This window comes from Artemia franciscana, chromosome 5, assembly GCF_032884065.1.
Source record: "Artemia franciscana chromosome 5, ASM3288406v1, whole genome shotgun sequence".
Classification (NCBI taxonomy): domain Eukaryota; kingdom Metazoa; phylum Arthropoda; class Branchiopoda; order Anostraca; family Artemiidae; genus Artemia; species Artemia franciscana.
The window spans coordinates 20,138,107-20,163,243 of record NC_088867.1 but is presented as its reverse complement, the minus strand read 5'-3'; the positions used below and the strand labels follow the sequence as shown (position 1 = coordinate 20,163,243).

Here is a 25,137-nt window from a genome sequence, read left to right as displayed (position 1 = left end):
TCGAAATTCCATTTTTTAGAGTTTTGGTTACTATTGAGCCGGGTCGCTTCTTACTACAGTTCGTTACCACGAACTGTTTGATAACGCTCCGCCCGCTCAATGCCATTGGATACAACATTTGAACCGAATCACCCGATCGGATGGCTTTTGATGTTTTCCAAAGATTTCGAAATTAGAAATCTGTGTAGGCATCAACAATCTGTGTTCCAACAAAGTATACCAATTTTCAAGTACAAAAGCTAAAGGAACAACGCTTCCTTTATGAGTTCATTATCCTCCTAAATTATGCTTGTCCTGTTTCTATTTAAATGCAAAAGTTATGGAGCATTGCATTGAATGACGGAATGGATTTGCTGTATTTTCGAAAAACAAATACACTAACCAACTCGATAGAATGCAGCATTGCAACAAACAAAACGCCCCTAACGTAAAATTTTGCTCGTAATTGTGTTGCGGAGCAACACTACTGCTTTCGTAGTTTTTTTTTTTTTTTTTTTTTTTTTTTACCGTGATCAGCGACCTGTAGCTCCGAAGTGGTAAGAGTTAAAAATTTGAGATTTTTCAGAGGGAAGGGAAACGTGAAACAGAGTAAAAAAGTTCCAGAGAAGTTCCTAAAATTTCTAACAGTTTTCCATAAAAAAAATAAAACCGTTTTTTTTTTAGAAACTGTGCGTCCGATTTTTGGCGTCAAGTCAAGACGACCCTAGCTTCGGAAATAAACTTGTTAGAAATACAGTTATGCTGAACTCATGTAGAACTTTCATTTGTCTCTTCGAGAACCGGAGCACAAAATTCCGTAGCTCTTACAGATTTCCCGGAAATAATTCCGGAAAAGTCCATCTCGTTCCGATTTTTTTTGGAATTTTCTCAAATTTTCGATCTTGATGTTTCTTGTATTTTTATCGAGTAGTGCTATGAAAGTTATGCAAGAAGAAGTGAAGTGTTCTATATACCAAGTTGCTTCGTTCTCTAAGAAATAATTTCCGAAGTTTCGACGTTCTAGAGGTAACTTCCGCTCTGGACCAGCTAGAATTTTTTTTCCAACGCGGTTCGACAGGTCTCGATCTCCTAACAGCTGGAGCTTACAATAGTTTCTCCGAAATAAAATTCCTTCTTTGTGTTTTTCTATTTCGAAGTTTTGTGATGCCCTCGGGGCAATTTAAATTTTTTGGTGAATTTGGTTTGTTTTATATTTTCCTAGTTTAGACCATCAAAAGTTAAGCAGAAAACTATAAGACGTTATTTCCGTATCTCTTTCAGATTTCCCGGAAATAGCAACTGTGTCCCGTAGGGCACAGTTGCTGCAACACTTCCCGTTGCACAGGCAACGGAGGTCTAGTTGTTGGGTGCAACGAACACAAATAATTAACTCTCCAGCACAAGAAAAAAGTAAATAAATGAATAAAACAAGAAAATCACAAAATTAGAATGGGATATACCGGGCAAGCAGTGCACGGAAGGTAGTTCTAATACAAAAAAACAATAAATAAAAAACACAGAATATGCTTAAGCCCGAACACACAAGGCTCAATAAATACAGTATTGTCTTTACTTAAAGACAGTTTTGTCATAAAAGTAAGATATAAGGTGGCTATTTCGTCTTTTTTGCATTTCTTATAGTTTATCTTTGCAGAAAGTATGAAAGTATGAATATTGAAAGTATGAACAAAGAGTATGGGTAACTTATAAGAGTGAAACTGACACTAGTGTCGGCAAAAAAATACCATCGACGTCATCTAGCGTTTGGCGACATGGTATTTTTTTCAGTGGAATAATAAGAATAAATAATTTAATTAGTTCAATTAAAACTTCAAAAGCGCTGCTACGCTATAACCTTACTCTGATTTATGCGGTTTGATTTAAAGGAGGATACAATGTAATACCAAAATGTGTTACTGAAAAACCCTCCTTAGGCATTAAAGAACTGGGATGAACATAATAAATCTAATAAAAGTTAAATGATCAGAAGTTGAAAACTCGGATCTAAACTACTAATTCTCAAGCACCAAAGGCTTGAATTTTTCTTAAGGGAAAAATTCCCCATCCATCCTCACACTTATTTTTTGGCTCAAGTACCTATACAAATACCAAAACATTAAGAAAAAGTAATTCTGGTAAAATCCTAAACAATTGGCGAAAATTCAAAAGTCAAATTATCCAAGAATAATAAAGATTCTTTATTTAAAATAAAGCATGATCACTCAGAGGACCAAGAAGGAGTGGGTCATAAAAATGTACTTACCTGCATATATATTCAACGGCTGACTCTGGCATAAAGCTCAGGATCTGGTAGAAATCCTCGTTGATTTTTTCACAATGGGCATGAACCCAAGACTGGCAAATTGCACACTCCATCATCTATAATATAACAAGAATGAATAATAATAATCATATAACAACCTACTCGTTTTCCCAAAGGCGAGAAATCAACTTCATATGTGACAGGACAACAATGAAGGGGAATTGCGGGCACGGCTTTTATACTAGAGTCGCGTCTTCATCATACTTGCTAGAAAAAAAAATGAAGACGACGAAAAAATGAAAATGACGAAAAAAGCCAAAATTTATAAATGAAATCAGCTCCCTTTGATTTTTAACAGCAGACTTTTGCTACAGAAGAGTAAAATTGAAATTACAAGAAAACGTTATGAAAAGCCATCGTCAACACTAATATGTTCCCTAGTGTTGCCTACTAATACTATGTATTTGCAATTTTCACCATATTCATCATATAGATAGGAAAAATGTTGTTCCCAGCTTTCATCTCTAAATTTACAGCTTAAATTCTCACTCTGATTGGTCAGCCATAAAGTTTACGCTTGAAGGTTGAACATTGTTCAAATCAACAAATAAGTGCGATTGTAGCCGCACTTGACTCAGATTGTATCCACAAGTGTGACGATAATGTGACCCAAGCGCTAGTCTTTCTACCCATACAGTCACTCATACAATACTGATGACAAAACGATAATGGTTGGTTCTCTTGAGATTGAGCCTACAAGGCCCATTTCATTTTTTTTTTTTTTTTTTTCGTTTACATTTTTACCTATGCATGTTTCTTTGAATAAATCACATCAATAAATAAAAGGCAGACACATAAACAAAATACATATATAAGCGAGACACATACAAAAATAAGCATGGGATTGGACAAATTATTTATAGGTATGAAAAAAAAAGAAATATGTTTTTCAATTTTTTTCTGTTTCTTTAGTGTTTTATTTTTTCTTTTTCCTGTCTTTTCAGGTTCCATTTCAATGTTCGGTTATTGCTTTGTCAAACAGGGTACTATTGGAGGTAAAGAAATATATATGGTAATGGTGGAGCAGCCGTAATGCTGCAGTTCAATACTATAGTTTTTGCCGCCTTTCTTTTCTTTAAAGCTAAAGCCTTTTCTAGTTAAATAACACAAATAAAAATCAACGAAAACTGTCTTAGATCCAAAATTAAACTTCATAGGCATCAAAAATGTCAGATCCCTCGGGAGTCACGTTAATTGGCCAACTACCAGAGGAGGTTGTCAGGCCTCAACCGAACTTAATAAAAAAAACTATTATTCTGGTATCGTCTTACGGTATCCCCGCGCAGTTTGACCTCTTCGTGGAGGGACAGGAGTATCTCCATTTCTTTTTAGCATTATATCTGCCAGAAGAAACTGTTGTATATCGACGAAACTTGGTGCAAAGTAATAAGAAAGTTTCCTAGTTACGTCCTTTAGTGATCAGAACCAAAATTCATAGGGGGTGAAAAGGTGTGAAGTTCTTAAATGCTTGTCATCAAGATATCTAATAGAAGAGGTTGTGCGATGTCAACCAAAACTGGAAAAAAGTATGAGCAAGTGGAAATAAAAAAACTCGACTAACTGTTGACCGTAATTTCATGTGAAATGATACAAAGACGATGTTTTTTCATAGAACGTCCCATGATTTCAAGCTTAAAGTTTTCCTTTGTATTTTTTTATTATTATTTTTGCTTGTAATTGTTTATATAGTAAGTAGTAGCTAAGTAGGTAGTAAGTAAGTAGTACTAAGTAGTAGTGCATATAAAGTAAGTAGCTAGTAAGTATATTAATACATTTATTAGTTTCAGGAAGAAAAGAATTTAGTACTACTGGGGGAAGAAGAGGTGGGATTAAGAAAAAAAGATCAAGTATTAAAGTTGTGTTTCTTGTGGGGTCCTCATGCGATCAGAACTCTGTGGAAGGAGGGGTCCCTAGATTGTAGTCGTTAGAACATCTAATAATAGTGGTTCTCGTATCTCGATCCACCTTTGGACGAAATATTTTACAATGCCCAAGTGGGTAGTGGGGGCTTTTCGGTTATAATTCGCTTATAATTCGCTTTCTGGGATGGGGTTGAGGGTGAGCGTAACTTCACTTCATTGAAATATATACCAGAAAAGGTACACAGATCTCAACTAGACTTGATGGGAAGCAAAAGCAAATGTACCAGTTCATCGTTCGTAATCCGACTTGTTTTCAAAATAGGACACGACCTGAATTCTCTGAGATACAGAAAGGGAGGAGGATCCTTACATCTTTTTCCTCGAAATATCTATAAAAGTGTCATAATTCCAACCAAACAAAGTTGGAGCTATAGGAATGTGTCCTAGTTTTGCCTTTTAGGCCTTTCCGATTTCAATCCCTCTGGAGAGGGGAGGGCGTCCCTTAATATATTGCAACCACAGTATCCATTAGAAATTTTTTTTTAGTTTTGATAAAACTTAGGTAGAATGAAACAACAGGTGTCATACCTCTGCCTTTTGTAAGTTCACACCAATCGGGCTGTACCATTGAAAAGTTTAGTTTCTGCTCGCCGCTTAGGGTTTTCTGTTTTGTTACATTGGTTCTGTGTTTTAAGTATAAGGCTAGTTTTTCTGAGTTCTACAATTTTAGGGAAATGTCGCAAGCCATTTTATTTACAACAATTTTTCAAAAATGTGTTGCATAAACCACAAAGCAGTAATTTATATTTGGTTTTAAGTTTCAACTTTGTTTTTTATTTTCAGAGGAAAAACTTTATTTTTTCTTAATCATTTTTCAAAAGAAGATTTTACTAATATTGAGACTTAACCAGTGATAATTTAGTGGCTGACACTAGAGTAAGTTAAATCTGAGCATTAGTATAACCTCATTGTGAATGGGTTTTCAGGAAAACCAGGATTGGGACCAGTGCTATCACAATAAGGTCAGTGATCCTGTGAAGACATGCAATCAAAATTTATAGGATAAACTATTTTAGACTTTGGAAGTATTAAGATAAAAAAAAAACCTCCTTTTAAGCCTAACTTTTTAGATTTTGCCTTCTGAACTAGCAATAAAAAACTGACTTCGAAATATTTTTCAACAATGTATTTTCGTTACACAATGCAAAAAAAAATGATGAAATAATATTTTATTACAAAATTTAGTTTGTTTGCAAAATATTTTATTGCAAGAAGGCATTAAATTAAATACTAGATTAAATTCAACGAGAGATTAATATTTTATTACAAAAGACCTACCAAGGAAATCTACTAGCAAAATTTTTGAACTTGAAACTAAACTTAGTGAAAAAGACAGAATATAAAAAGACAGAACATTACAGAGTTAACAAAAATATCCGTTGATTCCTCCAGTCTAGTAACTATTGCTAAGTTACTCCTAGCCTACCCCAAATCAACTAGCCGGGCCGTGTCCAAGGAAGAAGTTACCTGGTTTCCACGGCAATTTTTGCTCGTAAAAAAAAGTAGCAAAAATAGATGTGAACAATTTTTTTGTGTTTCGTTGATTTTTTGCATCCCCTCCCTCCTAAAAAAAAATCTTAGACACAGTCCTGTCGGTGGGTATACTAATACTAACAACTCATTGCAGCATGAAGTAACACGAGGCCAGCACAGCTACGCACGTTCCTCCTTCAATGCAATCTATTCGAAGCCTCCCTCTGTACACCCACCCATGAAGCTCCCATTTCCATTAAATCTTTCCTTACGACATCCTCCCACTCAAATCGAGGACTACCTATTTTCCGTTTAGCCCGAGACGGTTGGCCGAAAAGGACAATCGTTGGCAAGCCGTCATCCTTCATCCAAAGAACGTGCCCTAGCCATCCCAAAGCTCCTCTCATTATAGCCTTAGAAAGCGGGATTGAACCACACTTTTCGTACATTCAATTGTTTGAAGCACGGTCAGTCAGTCGAGTATCTGAAACAATCAGAAAACAATTTCTCTAGAAAACTTTTCTAGTTTGCAGACTTATCTTCCTACTCTTCCAAACTGCTCTTAATTGTGAAAAAACACCCTAAGCCTTGTCTATTCTACTTCTAACATCTTTACTGAACCCACCGTCTTAACTAATAATACTGTTAAGGAAAGTGAAGTTGTCCGCTTGATCGACCTTTTCGCTACCCAGCGTCATATTTTCATCTTCGCTTATTCCCTGCCTTAGCGACTTAATCTTCTTAACATTAATTTCCAAACCTATTCTAGCACTCTGAACTCGCAAAACCTTCAAAAGTTCATTCATTTTGCTCACATTTTTAGCTAGGATGCTAAGATTATCAGTAAAATATAAGTCCAGGAAAGTTTTACTCCCCATTTGATTGTTCTCCCATCCCATATTCTTAATGTAAATGCATCTAAAGCTTTTATATGACAAAAACTAATACAGATTATATTCGTTTAAGATTATACACACATTTCTTCTACTTCTTCTTCATCTAGGTTATGCACACAGAACTTCTATTCTATACTGCACACATTCAAAACTTTAATTGAGCAATTGAATAAAAGACATCCAAAAATTAAGTAGTCTATAACAATAAACAAGACCACAAAAAATGCTTAATAAGGATCCAAAAAGAAAGTGTTTAGAAAAGTCAACAAACATGTAACATTCCAAAACAAATATAATTACCTTTTTCAAAACCCGCTTTCGCTAGGGAAAAAAAAGTCGAATTACTCAAAAGTCAAGCAAAACGTAATAGCCAATCAAGAATTATTGACTTGTGGCCTATTCCTATGAATAGCAGGAGAGTTTTTCAACATTAAAAATTCAATATTAATAATTACAATATATTTATGTAATTATTAATGTAATTTGTACTATTCAATCTTAGTTCGTCACTATAATTGACTAGACTTTGGAATCTTGAATTATTTAGTTTCTTTATTTTCAATTCGCTATTCATGTTAAATTCAATATTCGTGGTTAATTTGAAATTCGGTTTACTTAAAATCCATTTAGACAAAAAATTGAAAGTCGGATCGAATATTAATTCCTTACTATCAAGTTCATCATATGCGCTCTAAACGTTCCGATTCGTTAATAAAAAAAATAACTACATGTTAATTTCATGTATTTTAAACTATCATAATTCTTTCAATTCCGACCCGTGGCCCAATATAACTGAAATGAGATATATCTGAAATCGGGAAGACTCCCGTGAAAATCATTCAAGACCTGCCCTTCCTCCCAAGACAGGACATAAGGCAATGAATCAATCCGATCTCTGAATTAAAATAAATAATGATGTAGCAAGCACTATATTGAATACACCATTAGTAATTTCTCATAGCCATTCCTGAGATACTAAAGATACAACCTTATGACAACGGTAATGCACCGTTTCTTTTGTTAGGCAATCACCCCACTCAACAAGCCCCAAAAGTTCCAACTTAATGCCCTTTGCAGTAGTGTCTTTTGGCCAGTTCAATAACCCACTTAACAGCTCTGAAAATGTCACCTTAATACCATTAGTTGTTCCCAAGATTTTGTAGGTTTACGCTTTTGACAACCAGAACACAAATAATTTATTTTGAATTAATCCAAAACTCCCTCGACATTCCCCTAAATTTCACCTTGATACTATCTTAGACTTTTCGGATACACCAGGATTAAGATGGACCTAAAAGCCAATCTACAATCAATTGTTCACCTGGAATAGATTAACCCTCTCCCCTTATGGTCAAAGATCAAGATGCTTCTGTTCCTCTCAAGAAAGTATTAAGAAAAATGACTAAACTTGAGGAAATGGATATTTTAAAGATACTATACAGCAAAATATTCTCCAACCACCGATTCAAACTTTATATCTTTACACCTTTGCTCAGGAAGATTCAAGACAAAACATTTTGAAGACATTTTCTTTCTTTTATTATGTTGTTAGTCATGAACAAATCATTTCCTGACTTGATCCCACTTTGACAAAATTATGAAGCTAAAAAAACAGAGATTTTTTATTTTCATTTACAACAAAGTATAAAAGTAAGCACATAAAATATTAATAAATCTCAAATAGCGAATTAAATATTTACTCACAAAGTTTCTATTGAAATTTTCACCCTATCGTTCCACATAACCCGATTTTTGTCTTTCTGTCCTGATATAAATTTCACGTATTTTCCAGGATAATTTTGGTTTGAAATATATTTAATTTATTAGTTATACTAGTTACACATAATATTTTAATTGTACATAGATATAAAACTAATTCACAAAGATAAAGATTGGTTTCCTCAAGATCTTTTTTTTTTCTTTTTTTTTTTACTGAGATACAAAAACAGTTTTTTTTAATGTCTAGACACTAGACATTCTAGACACTCCAGACATCTAGACTCTAGAGGGTGTGGGGTATCTTGCAGAGGGAATAACAAAAAAGAACTTGTTTTAGATCAAAAGGGGGATAAAACCTAGTGGGTTAGACCCCGTTCCCCTAATTTGTACCCGTAACCTCAACAGACCCAACATTAAACACTTCTCAAGAGTATCCATGTTTACTATTTTGATTTGTAACGATATTTTCTAGCACGTTAATTACACACAAATTACAAGAATATGCTTTAAAAAATTACATTCATTATTAAAGAAATTAAAAAAAAATGTTTGCCATAAAATCAGTTTCAGCAGAGGCGTAACCTTGGGAACATTGAGTCACTCATTTAATTTCAACCAGCCTTAGTGAACACTTCTAGGTATTCCCTTAGGTGATGGTTCCTAGGAAACTAGGGAAAATTTTCGCTTTTATTATCCCTTACATCCTAACAGCTGAGCAAAATAAAATTTTTCGCAACATTCTTTTTGGCCGTTTTTAGGAAATCTTTCTCGATGGCAACTACCTTGAGAAAATCTGTTTTCTTGAATACCACTTTTTCTTGTTAAATATCTGAATTCATAAAAATGATTTTGGGTGTCTGAGTCACGTGGAATAGGGTGAAAAAAGACAAATACAAATATTTAGCGAAGATAACACCAATTGTATTTAGAAAAAAAATAGAAACAAATTAACGCGGCACAATTTTTTTATATTAGGTTTCCAGAATATGTGCCAGGGGATGCAAATTTAGTTTTGTCTAGCTACTAATATTACATAAAATTTTAAATTGACCAGAACGGCTAGGAAAACACTAATCATGGAGGCCGTGGAAGGGATTCAGTCAAATTCTTGGAGTAAACATCCAGTAGATTCTAGGAGACCTTGACAACAGTAAAAGAAAGCGGTGATGCAAGCTTTCTTTCTTCGAATCACTATAATTGAATTTATTTAACTAAATAAATTTGCAAAATAATGAAATGAAATCTTTTTATCATTTAAACTGTTTAAAGAATTTTATTTCCATATATAAATAAAGAAAGATAAAGGAAAACTCCTTTGCAGCTAAGAAGTAAAGCCAAATTTAATTTTTGGGAAATATATATTAATGACCACGAAAGTTTGAAATTTCACTATACCCGTGAAGTAGGGGTATTGTCAATGTCTCTCCTCTGCAGGTTTCGAAATCGTTTCTCTACAATTCACAAGTAAAGCAAAAACCCTAATTTTTATTATCTTAGTTTTATTTGGTGAGGGTTGGTTAAGTATTTACCCGGAACCTTCCAAATACCATAACTCTAACATTGTGTACAAAGCTAGTAAATAGTTGCGGAGAAAATGAGTTGTACCTTCGAATTGAAATCATCATCTTGATAACACTGCTCACAAATTGGACAAAAATTCCCCTTTTGATGCAGGCTATAACATATATTACACAGAAGGCGGTTGCCAACATGAAATTTGGCCCCAGATACACCGCAACTCTTGCAACGGCAACACTGTGGACAAGCCTAAAAAAGCATTTAGGGATTGACAACTATTGTCAAAAAAACAGCTATTAAAATGAGAAAAAAAATATGAAATAAGCAATAAAATGACACTACTTTTATTATATCAGCATATTAATATATTACCCCTGGTTGCAAGAGCTTACAGTAGGAGATTCGACAATAAGGCGTTAGAAGTTAGTGAAATGCCTAGGTGTAATAATTGATGAAACTTTAAGTTTTTCAGAGCATGTAGTGTATATCGTCGAAAGTAGCAAGGAATATGGGTATGATAATGAATCTACAGCATCAGTTTCCGGAGAAGGCTTTACATCTTTTACATTTTCCATTGGTCCATCCTTGTTTACTATACTGTTGTTCGGTTTGGTCTGGAGTCTTTTATATTCACCTGAAATTTTTGCGTGTTCTCCAGAATTCAGCTGTGCGTGCTACTTATGGAACTGATAGACTTGCCTCAGTTACAAATATTTATCCACGAATCCATTTTTTACCGTTTTCAGGGCTGTGCTTATTTTATAAGCTTCAATTAATGCAAGATATTATTAATAATTTTGCTCCAATGTATCTTCGTCATATGTTTGAGACAGCTGCTGATGCTCATGGGCATCTAACGAGACAAGTTGGTATGTATAGAAGGCCGATTAGAGTGTTTGCGAGGTCTGCTTTCTCTGTTCGTCATATTCTTACAGTACTGTGGTCTCAGACGCCATCTTCTATTAGGGATATTGTTAAAAGGTCTGGGTTCCGTGAGCAGTTGAGACACCATCGCCTGCAGGTTTATGAATTGTAGTTTTTTCTTCTCAAGTAGTTCTATATGTTTAATATGTTCTATATATTTTTTGTTTGCTGTGAAATGGGAACCCAAATGCACTGATGTAAGTGGATGTAAGTTTTTTTAGAGTGGCAATACAAGCCCAGGTTACGGGGCCTTATGCTTTTATTTGTTGATTTTTTTGCGAATAAATTACGTCTACATTGAGCAAAATAACATGTTTAATCATTTTGGCTGTAGTTGAAGCCTCTCCCAATATACGCCTCTGATGAGATATTAAACAAAACAAAAAACAAGTTTTTTAAACTGCAAGTAAGGAGCAACATTAAAACTTAAAACGAACAAAAATTATTCCGTATATGAAAAAAGTTGTCCCCTACTCAACGCCTTGCTCTTTACGCTAAAGTTTGACTCTTTCTTACAACTCTACTTTTTAAAACAATAAAAAACTTTAGCGTAAAGAGCGAGGAGGGGACAACAATTTTTAGAGTTTCGGTTACTATTGAGCCGGGTCGCTCCTTACAACAGTTCGTTACCACGAACTGTCTGAAAAGCTGGAAATCGAAATTTTAGCAGGAATTACTTACTGAAAAAGAAGATTTGACGGTGGAATAATTTCATTTAACTAAACTTTGTTAAACAACAAAGTCACTGTCGTTTACAAAGCCATAAAGCTTTGTTCTTTTAATTAAATTATTAAGTAAAGCCACAATTTTTGTTCGTTTAAGCTTCATCTTTGTCCTTTACTTTTATCACTTGAAGGTTTACCATAAATTCCATAGATTGTCAGCTGTTTTCGAATTTGCCATACGATCTCTTTGGACCTTTTGATGAAATCTAGAGGGATTGGACTTCCAGAGCTTGTCAAACACTTGAATACTATATTCCTTTTTCGATTTCTTTATTTTTGGACATATTTTTAGGCATTGCTCATCTTTTTTTTTAGCCTAATCTTTATGCCCCAATTTATCGAGCTCATTTCATGATTTAATGGATCAATGGCCGATTTTGTGACTTTACAAGGAATTGTCTTTTCACAAAAATTACTTTGTGCTCTTGGAAATGTAGAGTAGTAACCTCTTCTTGCATCATATTGTTGCCATTTTTCGTAGTAAGGAATATGGACAAGTTTTTCCAAGCGAACCTCGCGCGGTAAATCTGGAATCGTTCCTGAGTAAGTGGGCGGTACTTAACCATTGACTGGGATGTGTCAGGGGGTTTTCTGCTGGGCTTCTATATTACAGTACGGTGGTCACTAATACCTCAATGTTCGTAAAGATAACGTTTAGTACTTTCTCTCCGTGCGTTGTTACTTCAACAATTTGCGTCAGTGAAAGCAAACGTGACTACCAGCTAGCCTTCAAATCATTAAAGTTGGTTGTTTTTTTTTCTGCCATGGTCATATTTGGGGAGGGGGGTCACTAAAAGTCACATCTTGAAAAAATAGGAGAGATAAGCTACTACCAATTCTGTAATCATCAATTGTGACTAGATTTTAATAAGGTTTGGAATTGTTAAGCCTTTCTGTTTTATGAAAGGTGAGTTACAAGTCTAGCTTCAATGAATACATGCCTTTGATAATGACTTGAACAAAGTGATAAGGAGTAAACAGGGGCAACAAAAGTGCCTTGGTAAAGATGAGCAGGCAGCTAAGAATAAGAGAGGAACAAGACATAAATCAAAAATCCGCTTTGCACAATATATAAGAGAACATATTAAAGCAGACTCGTTGTTATAAAATATGCTTTTCTCATACATCAGAAACAGGAAATTTTACCAGCGTTTACTCAGATTTTACCAGAATTTTCCCATAACACCAGGATTTTCCTAGGTTTTACTGGGAATTCTCCATAGGACTTTATCTCCGGGAATTTTATTATACTCTAGAGGGGGAGGAGCTGGCTCTAACTTATATTTTGAAACGAAAACCTTTATTGGTATTTTCACTTGAAAGAAACGAAAAAAGTACACCCCCTAGGTTTTGAAAAAATCTTTTTTGGTGTATCTAGTCAAAAAAAATTTTGCTCAACACTCTATATTTCCTTGAATAGAGGCCCCTGCCCAACATCTTGTTTCGAATTCGTCAATTGGATAAGTGTCATATAATATAATACACAGGAATTGTCCTAAATGGTTGTTCGAGATCTGCAAAAATTAATTTTGGACACAAATAAAGAATGATTGGATAGATACATCAGCTATTTTCCATTATCCGGAACTTTCATGCTATACGGTGACAGAAGTAAAAATATTCTGCTATGGATAACAGCATTTTGACGTTTCATCAAAATGACCATTGGACACATGAATCAACTGAAGAGCAGTAGTATATTATCATTGTGAATTATTATCATTTATAGGGATGTACGACGAACTAAAAAATGCAGAAACTAACTTTTTATAAAATGATAGCTTTCACTAATGCTAAGGAAAACCACCCAGGCATATTTTCTTTTTATTGTTGCAGTGAAAGAAAAAGAAGTAGTTCAAAGGCCTTTTGAGAATTGTTGACAAAATCTATTGATGCAACTGAACATTGTTGATGAACTTAGATGATGCAAGTGAAAAGTGTTGAATGAATTTACCGATTAATGTTGATGAATGCACGGGAACTGTTAAGTCTGAGCCTAGTTCGAGGTAAATAATTTTAATTTCAAAGAAATAGACTACATTCAATCTAATATTATACCCTTAAATTATTTTAATCCTCCAAAAACGAAAAAAGTGAACAAAAATGAAATCTTACCCATTGACAATCTCTTGAATTTTTTCCAATATCAGCACACTGGAAATGATACGAGTCCCCGCAATGCTGACATCTCATTTTATCTGCACCCGGTAGTTCACACTTGTTACAAATCGTACAGCGCTTACACAGCCAGTCTCTTTGAGTAAATTTGAGCAGTTGCTGAGTAGCTTGAGCTGGATTGCAGCATTGGCAGCTATGAGCATCAGGAAATTCTATTTCATCTAAAAGGCAGTATGGATGGAATGGCTCGCAGCAGGCAGAACAGTAAATTAACTGAAAAATATATATTATAGGAGACAGGGTAGGTTTGAAACCATGAAAGGCTTTCCAAGAAAATTTTATTAGTTTATTGTAAAATTTATTAATAGGTTTTATAAATTGGAGTGGAGGAAGATCAAGCGAACCTGTGTTGGACTCAGGTGACTTGAGGATGTAGTGGGTTGTTGACGGTAGTAATAGTCGTAGTAGGGTAACTTTTTCGAAATGTGACATAAGCATACTCAACGTAAGATGTTACTTAGCGCTCAAGTCTACTTGGCACTGTCTACATGACGCATAAAATTTGCTCCGTAAAGCCTTAAGTTACACCAGTGTGAAAAGTTCTACAATGTAATGAGAAAGAGCCATTATAGAGCGTGGATTTACATTCATAAAAAGTCGTTTTTGGTTATCCCCATTATTTAAAAAGTATTACTAAAGAAATTGAACAAAGAAAACTATAAGAAACCAATAAATGAAAGTAGAATTACGAGTATGAGATATACAAAAATATGAATCATTGAAAAATTGTAATATTAGTTTATTCAGTAAGCGTAACCACAAATAAAACTTGGTACTCGAAGGGTTTGGGAAGCTAATTTATTAATCCATCCTGATTGCCAGGGGCGTCACTACCCTTTTATCTTGGGGGAGGGGGGGACGTCCAAATGTGCCGACGAATTCGGGTAGGTGCCGATGACAATCGATATTCTTTAATTCGTTTTTTATACGTTAAAACAATGTTTATTAGTTGCGGAAAATTGTCATATATTGTAGAGAAAGACTCAAGTAAAACCAAGACAAAGGAAATAAGCTAAACTTTAAGGCTGTGCGGCTTTTCAACTTTCCGTTTTTTTACAAGTAAGTTGAGATCATTTTTTTTTTTCAGTTGGTCTTTTTTGACATCATGAGCATGAGATGGTCAAGTTGATTGTTTTCCATAGTTGACCTTAATCTATTATTGACCATTTTCATCTTGATAAATATTCGTTCACATCTGCCAATGTCATTAGAATAGTTATTGCAAAAGCGAATGCTCTGTAAACTACAGACAGCCCTTGTCTGTTCTTTTTCGCTAGAGAGAACAACTTGACAAACTCGATGATGCTTACAGTGCTTCTGCAAATCTCTGCAAAAACACCGATAATCTTCCCTCTACATACTAGGCATCTGAGCTATTGAATATTTCTTCCTAACTTCTTTGAAATGTGAGCTTATATTCCCTCAAAGCACCCACTCATGTTACTTGCATAATCGTAACATTGAAATGCCAGTTTTTTTTCGTTGATACGAGCCTTTCGCAAAACTCGTAGAATTTCTTCTGCTATATCGGCTCCTTTCTTTGACTCACAATCGACAATGACGAGTAAACGCTCTTTCCCTTTCTATCAATGTACTGCACACCTATAGCTAAACACTCTTCATGGCTGACACCGGGTGCTTTGTGTGCGAAGATGTCAAAGAACTTTCATTAACTTCTGCTACGATTATTTGAACTGGATCTGTTCCGACAATCGCAATTAATTTTTGGCTGCTACCCGACAGATACCTGGTGACATTCGGCTTCATCTGGTTTTTCATTCGATGTTGTGTCTCAAAAGAAGATTGGCTAGTTCAACGTCATTTCTCCCCGTTATGATTCTATCCACGAAATGTCAGCCCTTTTTTACCTGGAGTGGTGGTAACATTTAACAACATTTGTATAATGCGATGCCCTTTTTCCATTTCTTTTTCTGAATTTATCTTCAATAGTTTCTCATTATTACCTTATCTTGGCAATGATTTATCTCTCTCTATAAAACAAATAAGATCACCCACAGAAGCTTTGTGACCATTTGATGACCATTTGTTTGGGACTCTGAGATTAGATTTCCCCGTTTATTGAATAACTGATTTTTGGTTGAGATGGTCCTAGTTTGATAATCTTAAGCTTCTCTGGGCCTGAAAGTTTTTCTTTCTTGAGCCCGGGATTGAGCTCGACTCTTAGGATTCCAACTTGCTGTAAATTTTTGGATTCAGACTCTACTCCTTCCATTCTTGACAGTTTCTGAGAAATGAATTTCTCTGACTGACTAATAAGCCTATTTCCCTATTCGCTTATTGTTCACCCTATGTCTAATACTTGTATTACAGCGTCTAATTTGTTGGTAACGCAATCCAACTTAACATCAAGTGTCAGCTTTTGGCTGCCTCGGTACAGTCAATAATACAAAAAAGAAGAGCGAAGATATTGCTGATTCCTATGTGGTCAATGTCTGAACAACGAAATTCTTCCCCTATTTTTTTTCTTTCACCAGATTCCACGGTGTCAGATCCGGGAGGACAAGTAACTTCGATTTTTTCAGCCACATCTTCTTCTATTCAGACTCCTATCATGATGAGCCAGGGCAAACTTCCTCAAGTGATATCCGAATGTTACTTCGATTTCACCACCGTTGTTTGTCTGTATTTATTTCACGGATTCCGAAAAATTTAAAAGCTCGAAACAAATGACAAAATTTTTATAAGACAACCTGGCCACAACCTATTAAACTTGAAAGGTAATTTCAAAAGCACATTCTTCTTTGCTTCTTGCAGGAAATTTGGTACACTTTAGTTCAGTTCGGTTTTTTACTTAAAACAACAATAATAGTCTTCAATGAAATTTCTAGCCAAAAATTATACGGAAGACATGGAGGTAGGGATTTGAAACATCTTCCATGCCCCGTTTCGGGCTGTAGAGAAATTGCTTTCAGTTCCTTCGCATAGTTTAAAGAAATCTCCTGAATCCACAACACACCAATGTTGTAGGTTGGAGGAAGTGAACGTAGATAGAATGTTGAAAATAGCTATTAGTTCGGTGCTGTCATTTCTTGTATACTTGACTGACCTAGAACACGACTTGTCGGGAAGCCACTAAACCTCACTCTCAACTAGTAAGCTTCTCCTTTTGAATAGAATAGTATAAAAACAACATTTTTTCTATAAATATTATTTATAAAAATCAAAAAATTTTCTATAAATGCGACTTATAAAAAAAAATAGTAACATAGTAACATATAGTAACATAGTAATATAGTAAATCTATTTGATCAAAGAAAATACTTACTTCTTCCATACCAGCACTACCACATAAGTAACATAGTTCTAAGTTCAACGGTAAATCGGCACCAATGAGTGAGAATCCCTGTTCCCAGACATTAGAGATGTCATGAGGTTCCCAAAAGTCTACAGATAGTCCACCTTGAAGGACACTTGGTTTGGCTGTTGAGACGGGGGGAACTGATAAACCGCCAATGTTAGCAGCAACCTTCAAGAAATAATCAATTTAAATACTTAGTAAAATCATTTTCAGTAGGTGAATTTTCTTCAAAAAAAATTCAACCTACCAAAAATTACTTTAACAGACAGACACTGCCCCTTTATGATACACTTTGATTACAACAAGAATTTTAGCTTCACAAAAGCATTGATGTTCATAATCAATGGCACCGAAGCCCAGGCAAATACAAAGGAATGGATACGCGAATGGATACAGATAAAAAGCAAAAAAAAAACATATTGAAAGAAAATATAACATATTTTGGAGAAAATCGTAAAACCTCAAGGTTTTGGGGAGAGTGGGAGGACGCGAAATAGGTACCAAGGCCCCTCCCTCCAAACACATACCCGGCGATATGTTTTTAAGACTCCTCTTAATGTGTGTTTAGCATTCTATGAGGCCGAAATAAAAGCTTGTCATCAACAAAAGATATGTGGATCTTTTTTAAAAAAAAATACAGGAGGGACACAAAAGCTTCTGGTAGTCGTCGTCGTTTAGAACCAATCTTGTCCTATTTTAAATTTTAAGTATTTGACTGGAAAAATCCAGAGTTTAAATTTGTTATTGTAGCGTTCTTGTGACATTAAACAGAAGTTTGTTTTTAAATTAATGTATCCTCTTTCAACATAATGTTTTTACTCTGGATAACCAAGAGCCCAGCTCAAATTCAAGAAAAAATTTTTATTTCGATATACGTCTTTCTCTTATTTCCTTTCTATTTAAATAGGTTTTCTTAAAACAGAGACAGGATAAGGATCATTATCTTTATCCTGTTCTTTTTTCTTTTTCTTTTTTTCTCATTTTAATTGTTACAAATAAATGTAATTCTTCCATGGTTTGTAAATAAGTTTTCGTGATTTTTAGTCTGGGTAACTAAGATTCCAGCTCAAATTCAAGAAAACATTTTTTATTTCGATATATGTCTTTCTCTTATTTCCTTTCTATTTAAGTAGGTTTTCTTAAAAGAGACAGGATAAGGATCATTATCTCTATCCTGTTCTTTTTTCTATTTTTTATCTTTTTTGATTTTCTTTTTTTGTTTTTCTTTTTTTTTGGCTTTTATAGTTTTTGTGGCATCTCTACTTACACTGCAGATAGGCAAGAGGAGGTCTTTGCCAAAACGTTTGCATTGTTATAATTCAGATCTCTGGATTTGAATTTTCCTCCTTTTTTCCTTTTCTGTTTATTTACTAGAATAAATATTTTCTTATAATAAGCGCAATCTCAAGTTAACGCTTTTTAAATAAATAAAACATATTTTAAACAGACATATAAGTTCTAACGAAGGATATTCACACATTCCGTTATATATTAATTTCAAGAGTCATTAGTAAGTTATTTGTATTTTTCTACGAATAAATGTAATTTTTGGTGTAACTTATAAATAAGTTTTCGTAATTTCAATCAGATTTTAAATTACACTCTTCTAGACGAGCAAATACAAGCTTTCCGTCGAAATTTTTGTAAAATTTGCAATTTTTTTACGAATAAATGTAATTTTTTACATTATTTATAAATAAGTGTTTCGTAATCTGGATTTTAATAGAACCGTTCTAGACGAACATATTGAAGATTTCCGTCGAATTTGTAATTTTTACAAATAAATGTAATTTTTGCATGGTTTGTAAATAAGTTTTCGTGATTTTATTCAGATTTTAAATTATACCTTTCTAGACGAGATGATTCAAGCTTTCCGTCGGATGCCCGTCGAATTTGTAATTTTCTTACGAAAGAATGCAATTTTGTACCTGATCTATAAGTAAGCTTTTACAATTCTATTTTGACTTTCAACTAAACCTTTCTAGACGAGAATATTCAAGCTTTCCGTCAAAAAATGTTCGGTCTCTTCTTACCAATAACACTATCATTTAATACTGCAATAATTGTTATACACGGTGGAAAATTTTCCCGATTTTATTTCAATTTATTAGAGCTGAAATAAAATCTAATAAATTGAATAAAATTTAACTTTGAAAACGTGGTTTAATTTGATCTATATCTTCCTAAATATATATGTCAGTTTAATCAATATGCTTAATTTATTAAAAGGGGAACAATAGATCCATAAGATCGTATCCGCAAAATTAGGATACAAATACAGTCCAAAAATTTTGATTGAAAATCCTTTTCAGCAGAAGCGCAAAATATAAAAAAGATTCACTTGACTTTAGAAGGATTAGGAGGCGGTAGCCCTACTCCTGTTTTTGGTAGTTTCTCATTTCATTCTATTCATTTCATTTCAATCTCGAGTTATTGCTTGACTTTATTTCTGCTCGTGCTTGTTTTAATGCAATTCTTTACTTTTCTTTGAAAAACTTCTTTTTTTGGAAAAAGCTATTTTAAGCTTAAGAAAGCACAGCCGCATATATTTTAGTTACAATCTGGAAATCTTTTTGAATAGAGAAGCAAAACATAAAAAAAGAAAGAAATTATATCTTAACAAAACGAAAAACGGTACTTGTATGATATATCCCCTACCACTCAAGTTCGAGTCTCAATTGAGAGTCCATACTGTATACACCTCTTTTTGGATATAATCTCATTCATGGAGTAAGACTGTTAATACAGTAAGACAATTGTGATTCCATATGGTATTATATTGAAATAATTTCATAACCGGACTTCACAAGCGGACAATCGTATTCTTCAAAAAAAGATGATATTAGTGATGCGAAAACGTCCTATGGGAAGCAAAAAGAATCAGCACAAGAGCGTCTATTAAAGTAAACCCGCATGGCAACGTGATTGAAGTGATTCGAGTCTCTGATGAATGTGATAAAAAAAAAGTATTTATCTTCCGACTTTTGTCGTTGTAGAACCTGCTGAGGTCCCCTTTGTTCGTGGCGAAGTGTCCGCCGTTCTTACTAGACAAATGATCCAGATCTACAACACGTTAGATGCTTTTATGAATCGTGAAAATTCTGATATGCCCTCCCTGGTCCCTAATATAGATGAGCTTGAAAAGTCATCGGATGCGGTTATAGCGAAAAATCTTTCTCGTGACTTTGAAAATCCCCCTCTCAGAACGGAGTTCCTTGAAAAGGTATGAGGCAAAACTTGTGATAAAATTGTCAAGCTAAAGCCGAATAAAGTAAACTGGCGTGTCGTCACTGCCTCAAAAGCAGGTTTAGAAGCTGTGCAACGGGCACTTGCGAGCAGTAGCCCGAACGTCGAGGCCAAGATTAAAAGTAGTGCCTACTTTGGAATCATTAGAGTTATCCCGGTTGAGTTTCGAGAATATGGTATACGAATCCTAATTCCTAAATGCATTATTGCCAAGCAAATTGGTCACTCCCGTTCATTCAAGTTACAGATCGAGTCAAAAACTGACCTAATGGATGCAGTTGCAAATCCGCAAGCGATATCCCTGTTCGATACCGACAAAATGAGCACTATGTAAGTCTACTGATCATCCCTGCTACAGCTACACGTGTCCCGTCTCAATCTCTGCTAAAACAGATTTCGGAATAATGCTGCGTCCAACTTCGATTGTATCATGGAATATAAACGAAAAACTTTCTGATAAAATCCCATTTTTTGACCCAGTTCATTCCTTCTTCCTATCCTCCCTTTCTTTTCAAAAATATGAGAAAAGGTTATAGGATCCAAGCTAACTGATTACATTGAAAATAGTAAAATTCTTATAAGTACTCAATTCGGTTTAGAATAAATAATTCCACGGAAATGGCAACTATTAAACTTGTTGACTGGGTAAATACATCGTTTGAAGCGGGTATAATTCCAGCGGCTTTATTCCTGAATTTGAAGAAAGCTCTTGACACGATTCCAATATTATAGCTTCAAAGTTGTCCAGATCTCTGGGATTGCTTCGCCGAGTTAAAAACCTAGTATCCCGAAAAATTCTTCGATTGCTTTATTTCGCTACTTTTTACCCGTACATTTGTTATGGTTACTCTGTATGGGCTAGTAATTCTGTGTCCTGTTATAGAAAAATTCTAAATAAAGCCTTTCAACTTTTGTCACCTAAAACTTTGTTTACTCATAATATTAATGAACTTTAGAAAAAGAATAAACTTTTTGACATTTCAAAAACAAGACATTACCAAGTTAGTATTTTCGCATATAAATTAATCAATAATATTCTTCCCTCTTCTTTCTCAAGGAATATGATATTATTTGCCTCCAAGCACATTTTCGTCAGCAGACAAAAGAGAATGGATAAAAATCTCGTCGGATTGCACTGTGTTTTTTCTCCGGCAAAAATAAGGGCGTAAATAGCTAGCTACCTATTGTTTTTCTTGTTTTGATGTTTTTAGAAATAACGGCAGCGTGTGGACGTCCCTTCGGCGGCCTCACGATTTTGACTCACTTACCCTGTGGGTTAATCGAAGCAGGTGATCATATTCTTGCTGTGTCATATCTGAATACGTCCATACTGAATGTTTACGTACCAACAAACTATCGTAACGAAAAATCCGACACGAAGTTTACGGGGGCTTGCAAGAAAGTGTGTAAGCTGATCAATAAAAATACAAAATCAACTGTCATGCGCTCGATATTGTTAGGTGACTTTAAGTGTGATTTGACTGATAAAACGCTCCCCAGAAGCCAGCTCTTTTGGAGCTCCATTCTTCCTTCGTATTTATTAGTTGACAAAAATGCATCCTATACCTATATTGGCCACAGCTCTTCAACTTCGAACCTCGATCATATTGTTTCTTCTTTTCCCATTAAACAAGCCGCTATACTTCGTGAAGACTACTACTCTGACCACTTACCTATTTGTGTAAGAAAGAACTTAGTCGTGAGCATGATCTTTTTTCCCCTTTTAAGGTTCTTGTAGATGCGGAAGGTTCCGGGGATTTGCTTGTTCTATGCGCACTGAACATAGCCAGGGCATTTGATTCGTGTATTTTTGTCCAGAATTTGGATAAAGCTCTAAAGAGAGGGCTTGACTTCTCAGTTATAAAGTGTCTTCGATACATGTATCAACATCTTCGTGTCAAAATGAAGAGCGGCTCAGAGCTTTTTATGAGTCCATCTGTATTTGCTGGGGTTTAGACGTGCCTTTACTTACGTATGCTGACGATATCCTGAATCTGAGTCGCACTTTCTCAGGTTGTTAGAGCACTTCCTCGAAGTTAAAACTAGAATATCAGTTTTAATGGTTTAAGTTTTAATGTTGATAAAACTGTAGCTGTTTAAGTTTTAATGTTGATAAAACTGTAGCTGTCGGTTTCAACCTCAAAGGATGCTCTGATAAATCCCTCCAACTTCCTGAAACTTGCATTCTCATCTCTAAAAGCCTTATTTATCTGGGAATGCCCGTTGGAAATTTAATTAAAGAAACTATTAAGCTTGGCATCCAAAATCTTGAAAAAAAGACAAGGATAGCTTATTCTTCACTTGCCTCTAATATTAACCACCTTAGTCGTTTCTATCTTTGTAAACTTCGCATTAGTCTAATTGTGTATCATCTTCTTGCTCTGCCTCCTATTTGGCAACTATTTCTTGCTTCAAAAAAAAAACAAGAGCTAAGGGCTCATATGGCACTTGTGACGAGGTCGGAAGAGCCAAGAGCTCATATGTTATGAGCTCTAGCAAAATTATAAGAATCAATAGATTGCTTTAAAAGGAAAATTAGAGGCTTAATGCCGGTCGAGATTTAAAATAAGAGCTCTGAGTCACGAGGTCCTTCTAAATATCAAAATTCATTAAGATCCGATCACCCACTCGTGAGTTAAAAATACCTCAATTTTTCTAATTTTTCCTCTCCCTTCAGCCCCCTAGATGGTCGAATCGGGGAAAACGACTTTATCAAGTCAATTTGTGCAGCTCCCTGACCCGCCTACCAATTTTCATCGTCCTAGGACGTCCAGAAGCACCAAACACGCCAAAGCACTGAACCCCACCACCTAACTCCACCAAAGAGAGCGGATCAAGTCCAGTTACGTCAATCACGTATCGACGACATTTATGAGCGTTTTCCAAGATTTCCGGTTTCCCCCTCCAACTCCCCTCAATTTCAAAAGAAATTTTGAAATTGAAATAAGAAATTCAGGATTTGAAATAAGAGCTCTGAGACATGAGTTCCTTCTAAATATCAAATTTCATTAAGATATGGTCACCCGTTCTTAAGTTAAAAATACCGAAATTTTTCTGATTTTTCCAAATTAACAACACCCAGCTACCTCAAAGAGAACGGATCCGTACCAATTATGTCAATCTCGTATCTATAACTTGTGCTTATTCTTCCCATCAAGTTTCATCCCGAACTCTCCAATCTAAGAGTTTTCCAAGATTTCCGGTTTCCTAGAATTATGTTTTCCCCCATCCAGCCCTCTATCTCCCCGGATCCGATTCAAATTGAAAATGGAGCATCTGAGACATAAGATTCTTCTACATATCAAGTTTCATTAAGATCCGATCACCTATTCGTCAGATACATCGATTTTCACGTTTTCCAAGAATTCCAGTTCCCCCCTCCAACTCCTTTCAATGTCACCAGATCTGGTCGAGATTGAAAATGAGATTTCTAAAGAACAAGATCCTTCTAGATATCAAGATATCAAATTTCATTAAGATCTGATCACCTGTTCTTAAGTTACAAATACCTCTTTTTTTTAATTTATTTCGAATTAGCCCCCCCCCCCAAACTCCACCAAAGAGAGTGGATCCGGTCCGGTTATGTCAGTCACCTATCTTGGACTTGTGCTTATTCTTCCCACCAAGTTTCATACTGATCTCTCCGTTTTAAGCGTTTTCCAAGATTTCCGCCCCCCCCCCCTAATGACACAGGAACCGGTCGGGATTTAAAATAAGAGATCTGAGTTTCGAGGTCCTTCTAAATATGAAATTTCATTATGATACGAACACTCTTTCGTAAGTCAAAAATACCTCTTTTTTTCTAATTTTTTAGAACTAACCCCCCCCCCAACTCCCCCAAAGAGAGCAGATCCGTTCTAGTTATGTCAATCCTGTATCTAGGACTTGTGCTTATTTTTCCCATCAAGTTTCATACCGATCCCTCCACTCTAAGCGTTTTCCAAGATTTTAGGTTCCACCCCCCAACTTCTCCTTCACCGGATTTGGTCGGGATTTAAAATAAGAGCTCTGAGACACGATATACTTCTAAAAATTAAATTTCATTAAGATACGATCACTCCTTCGTAAGTTAAAAATACCTCATTTTTTTTAATTTTTCAGAATTAACCCTTCTCCCCCAACTCCCCCAAAGAGAGCGGATCCGTTCTGATTATTTCAATCACGTATCTAGGACTTATGATTATTTTACCACCAAGTTTCATCCTGATCCCTCCACTCTAAGTGTTTTCCAAGATTTTAGGTCCCCCCCCTCAATTCCCCCCGATGTCATCGGATCCAGTCGGGATTTAAAATAAGAGCTCTGAGACACGATATTTTTCCAAAACTTCAAATTTCATTAAGATCCGATCACTCCTTTGTAAGTTAAAAATACCTCATTTTTTCTAATTCTCAGATTAACCCCCCCCCCCCCCCCAACTCCTTCAAACAGAGCAGAGCCGTTCCGGTTATGTAAATCACGTGTCTAGGACTTCTGCCTATTTTACCCACCAAGTTTCATCCCGATCCCTCCATTCTAAGCGTTTCCCAAGGTTTTAGGTCCCCCCCCCCTCAACCGGACCGGAGTCACCGGATCTGGTCGGGATTTAAAATAAGAGCTCTGAGACACGATATTCTTCCAAACATCAAATTTCATTAAGATCCCATCACCCGTTCGTAAGCAAAAAATACTTCATTTTTTCTATTTTTCCGAATTAACCGACTCCCCACTCCCCCCCCCAGATGGTCAAATCGCGAAAACGACTATTTCTAATTTAATCTGGTCCGGTTCATGATACGCCTGCCAAATTTCATCGTCCTAGCTTACCTGGAAGTGCCTAAAGTAGCAAAACCGGGACCGACAGACAGACCGACAGAATTTGCGATCGCTATGTCACTTGGTTAATACCAAGTGCCACAAAAATTGTTCACCGTATTT

General features: G+C 35.3%; 1 protein-coding gene across 1 annotated transcript in view; it reads right to left on the bottom strand.

Annotated features, from left to right (window-relative positions):
* LOC136027077 (histone-lysine N-methyltransferase trithorax-like) overlaps window positions 1-25,137 on the bottom strand; it is a 136,027-nt gene that overhangs the window by 62,712 nt on the left and 48,178 nt on the right. Inside the window, exons 7-10 of the mRNA XM_065704016.1 lie at window positions 16,944-17,144; window positions 13,595-13,870; window positions 9,918-10,079; window positions 2,243-2,358 (exon numbers count right to left, since the gene is read on the bottom strand). Coding sequence (XP_065560088.1) covers window positions 2,243-2,358; window positions 9,918-10,079; window positions 13,595-13,870; window positions 16,944-17,144 — 755 coding nt within the window. The remainder of the gene's footprint in view (window positions 1-2,242; window positions 2,359-9,917; window positions 10,080-13,594; window positions 13,871-16,943; window positions 17,145-25,137) is intronic.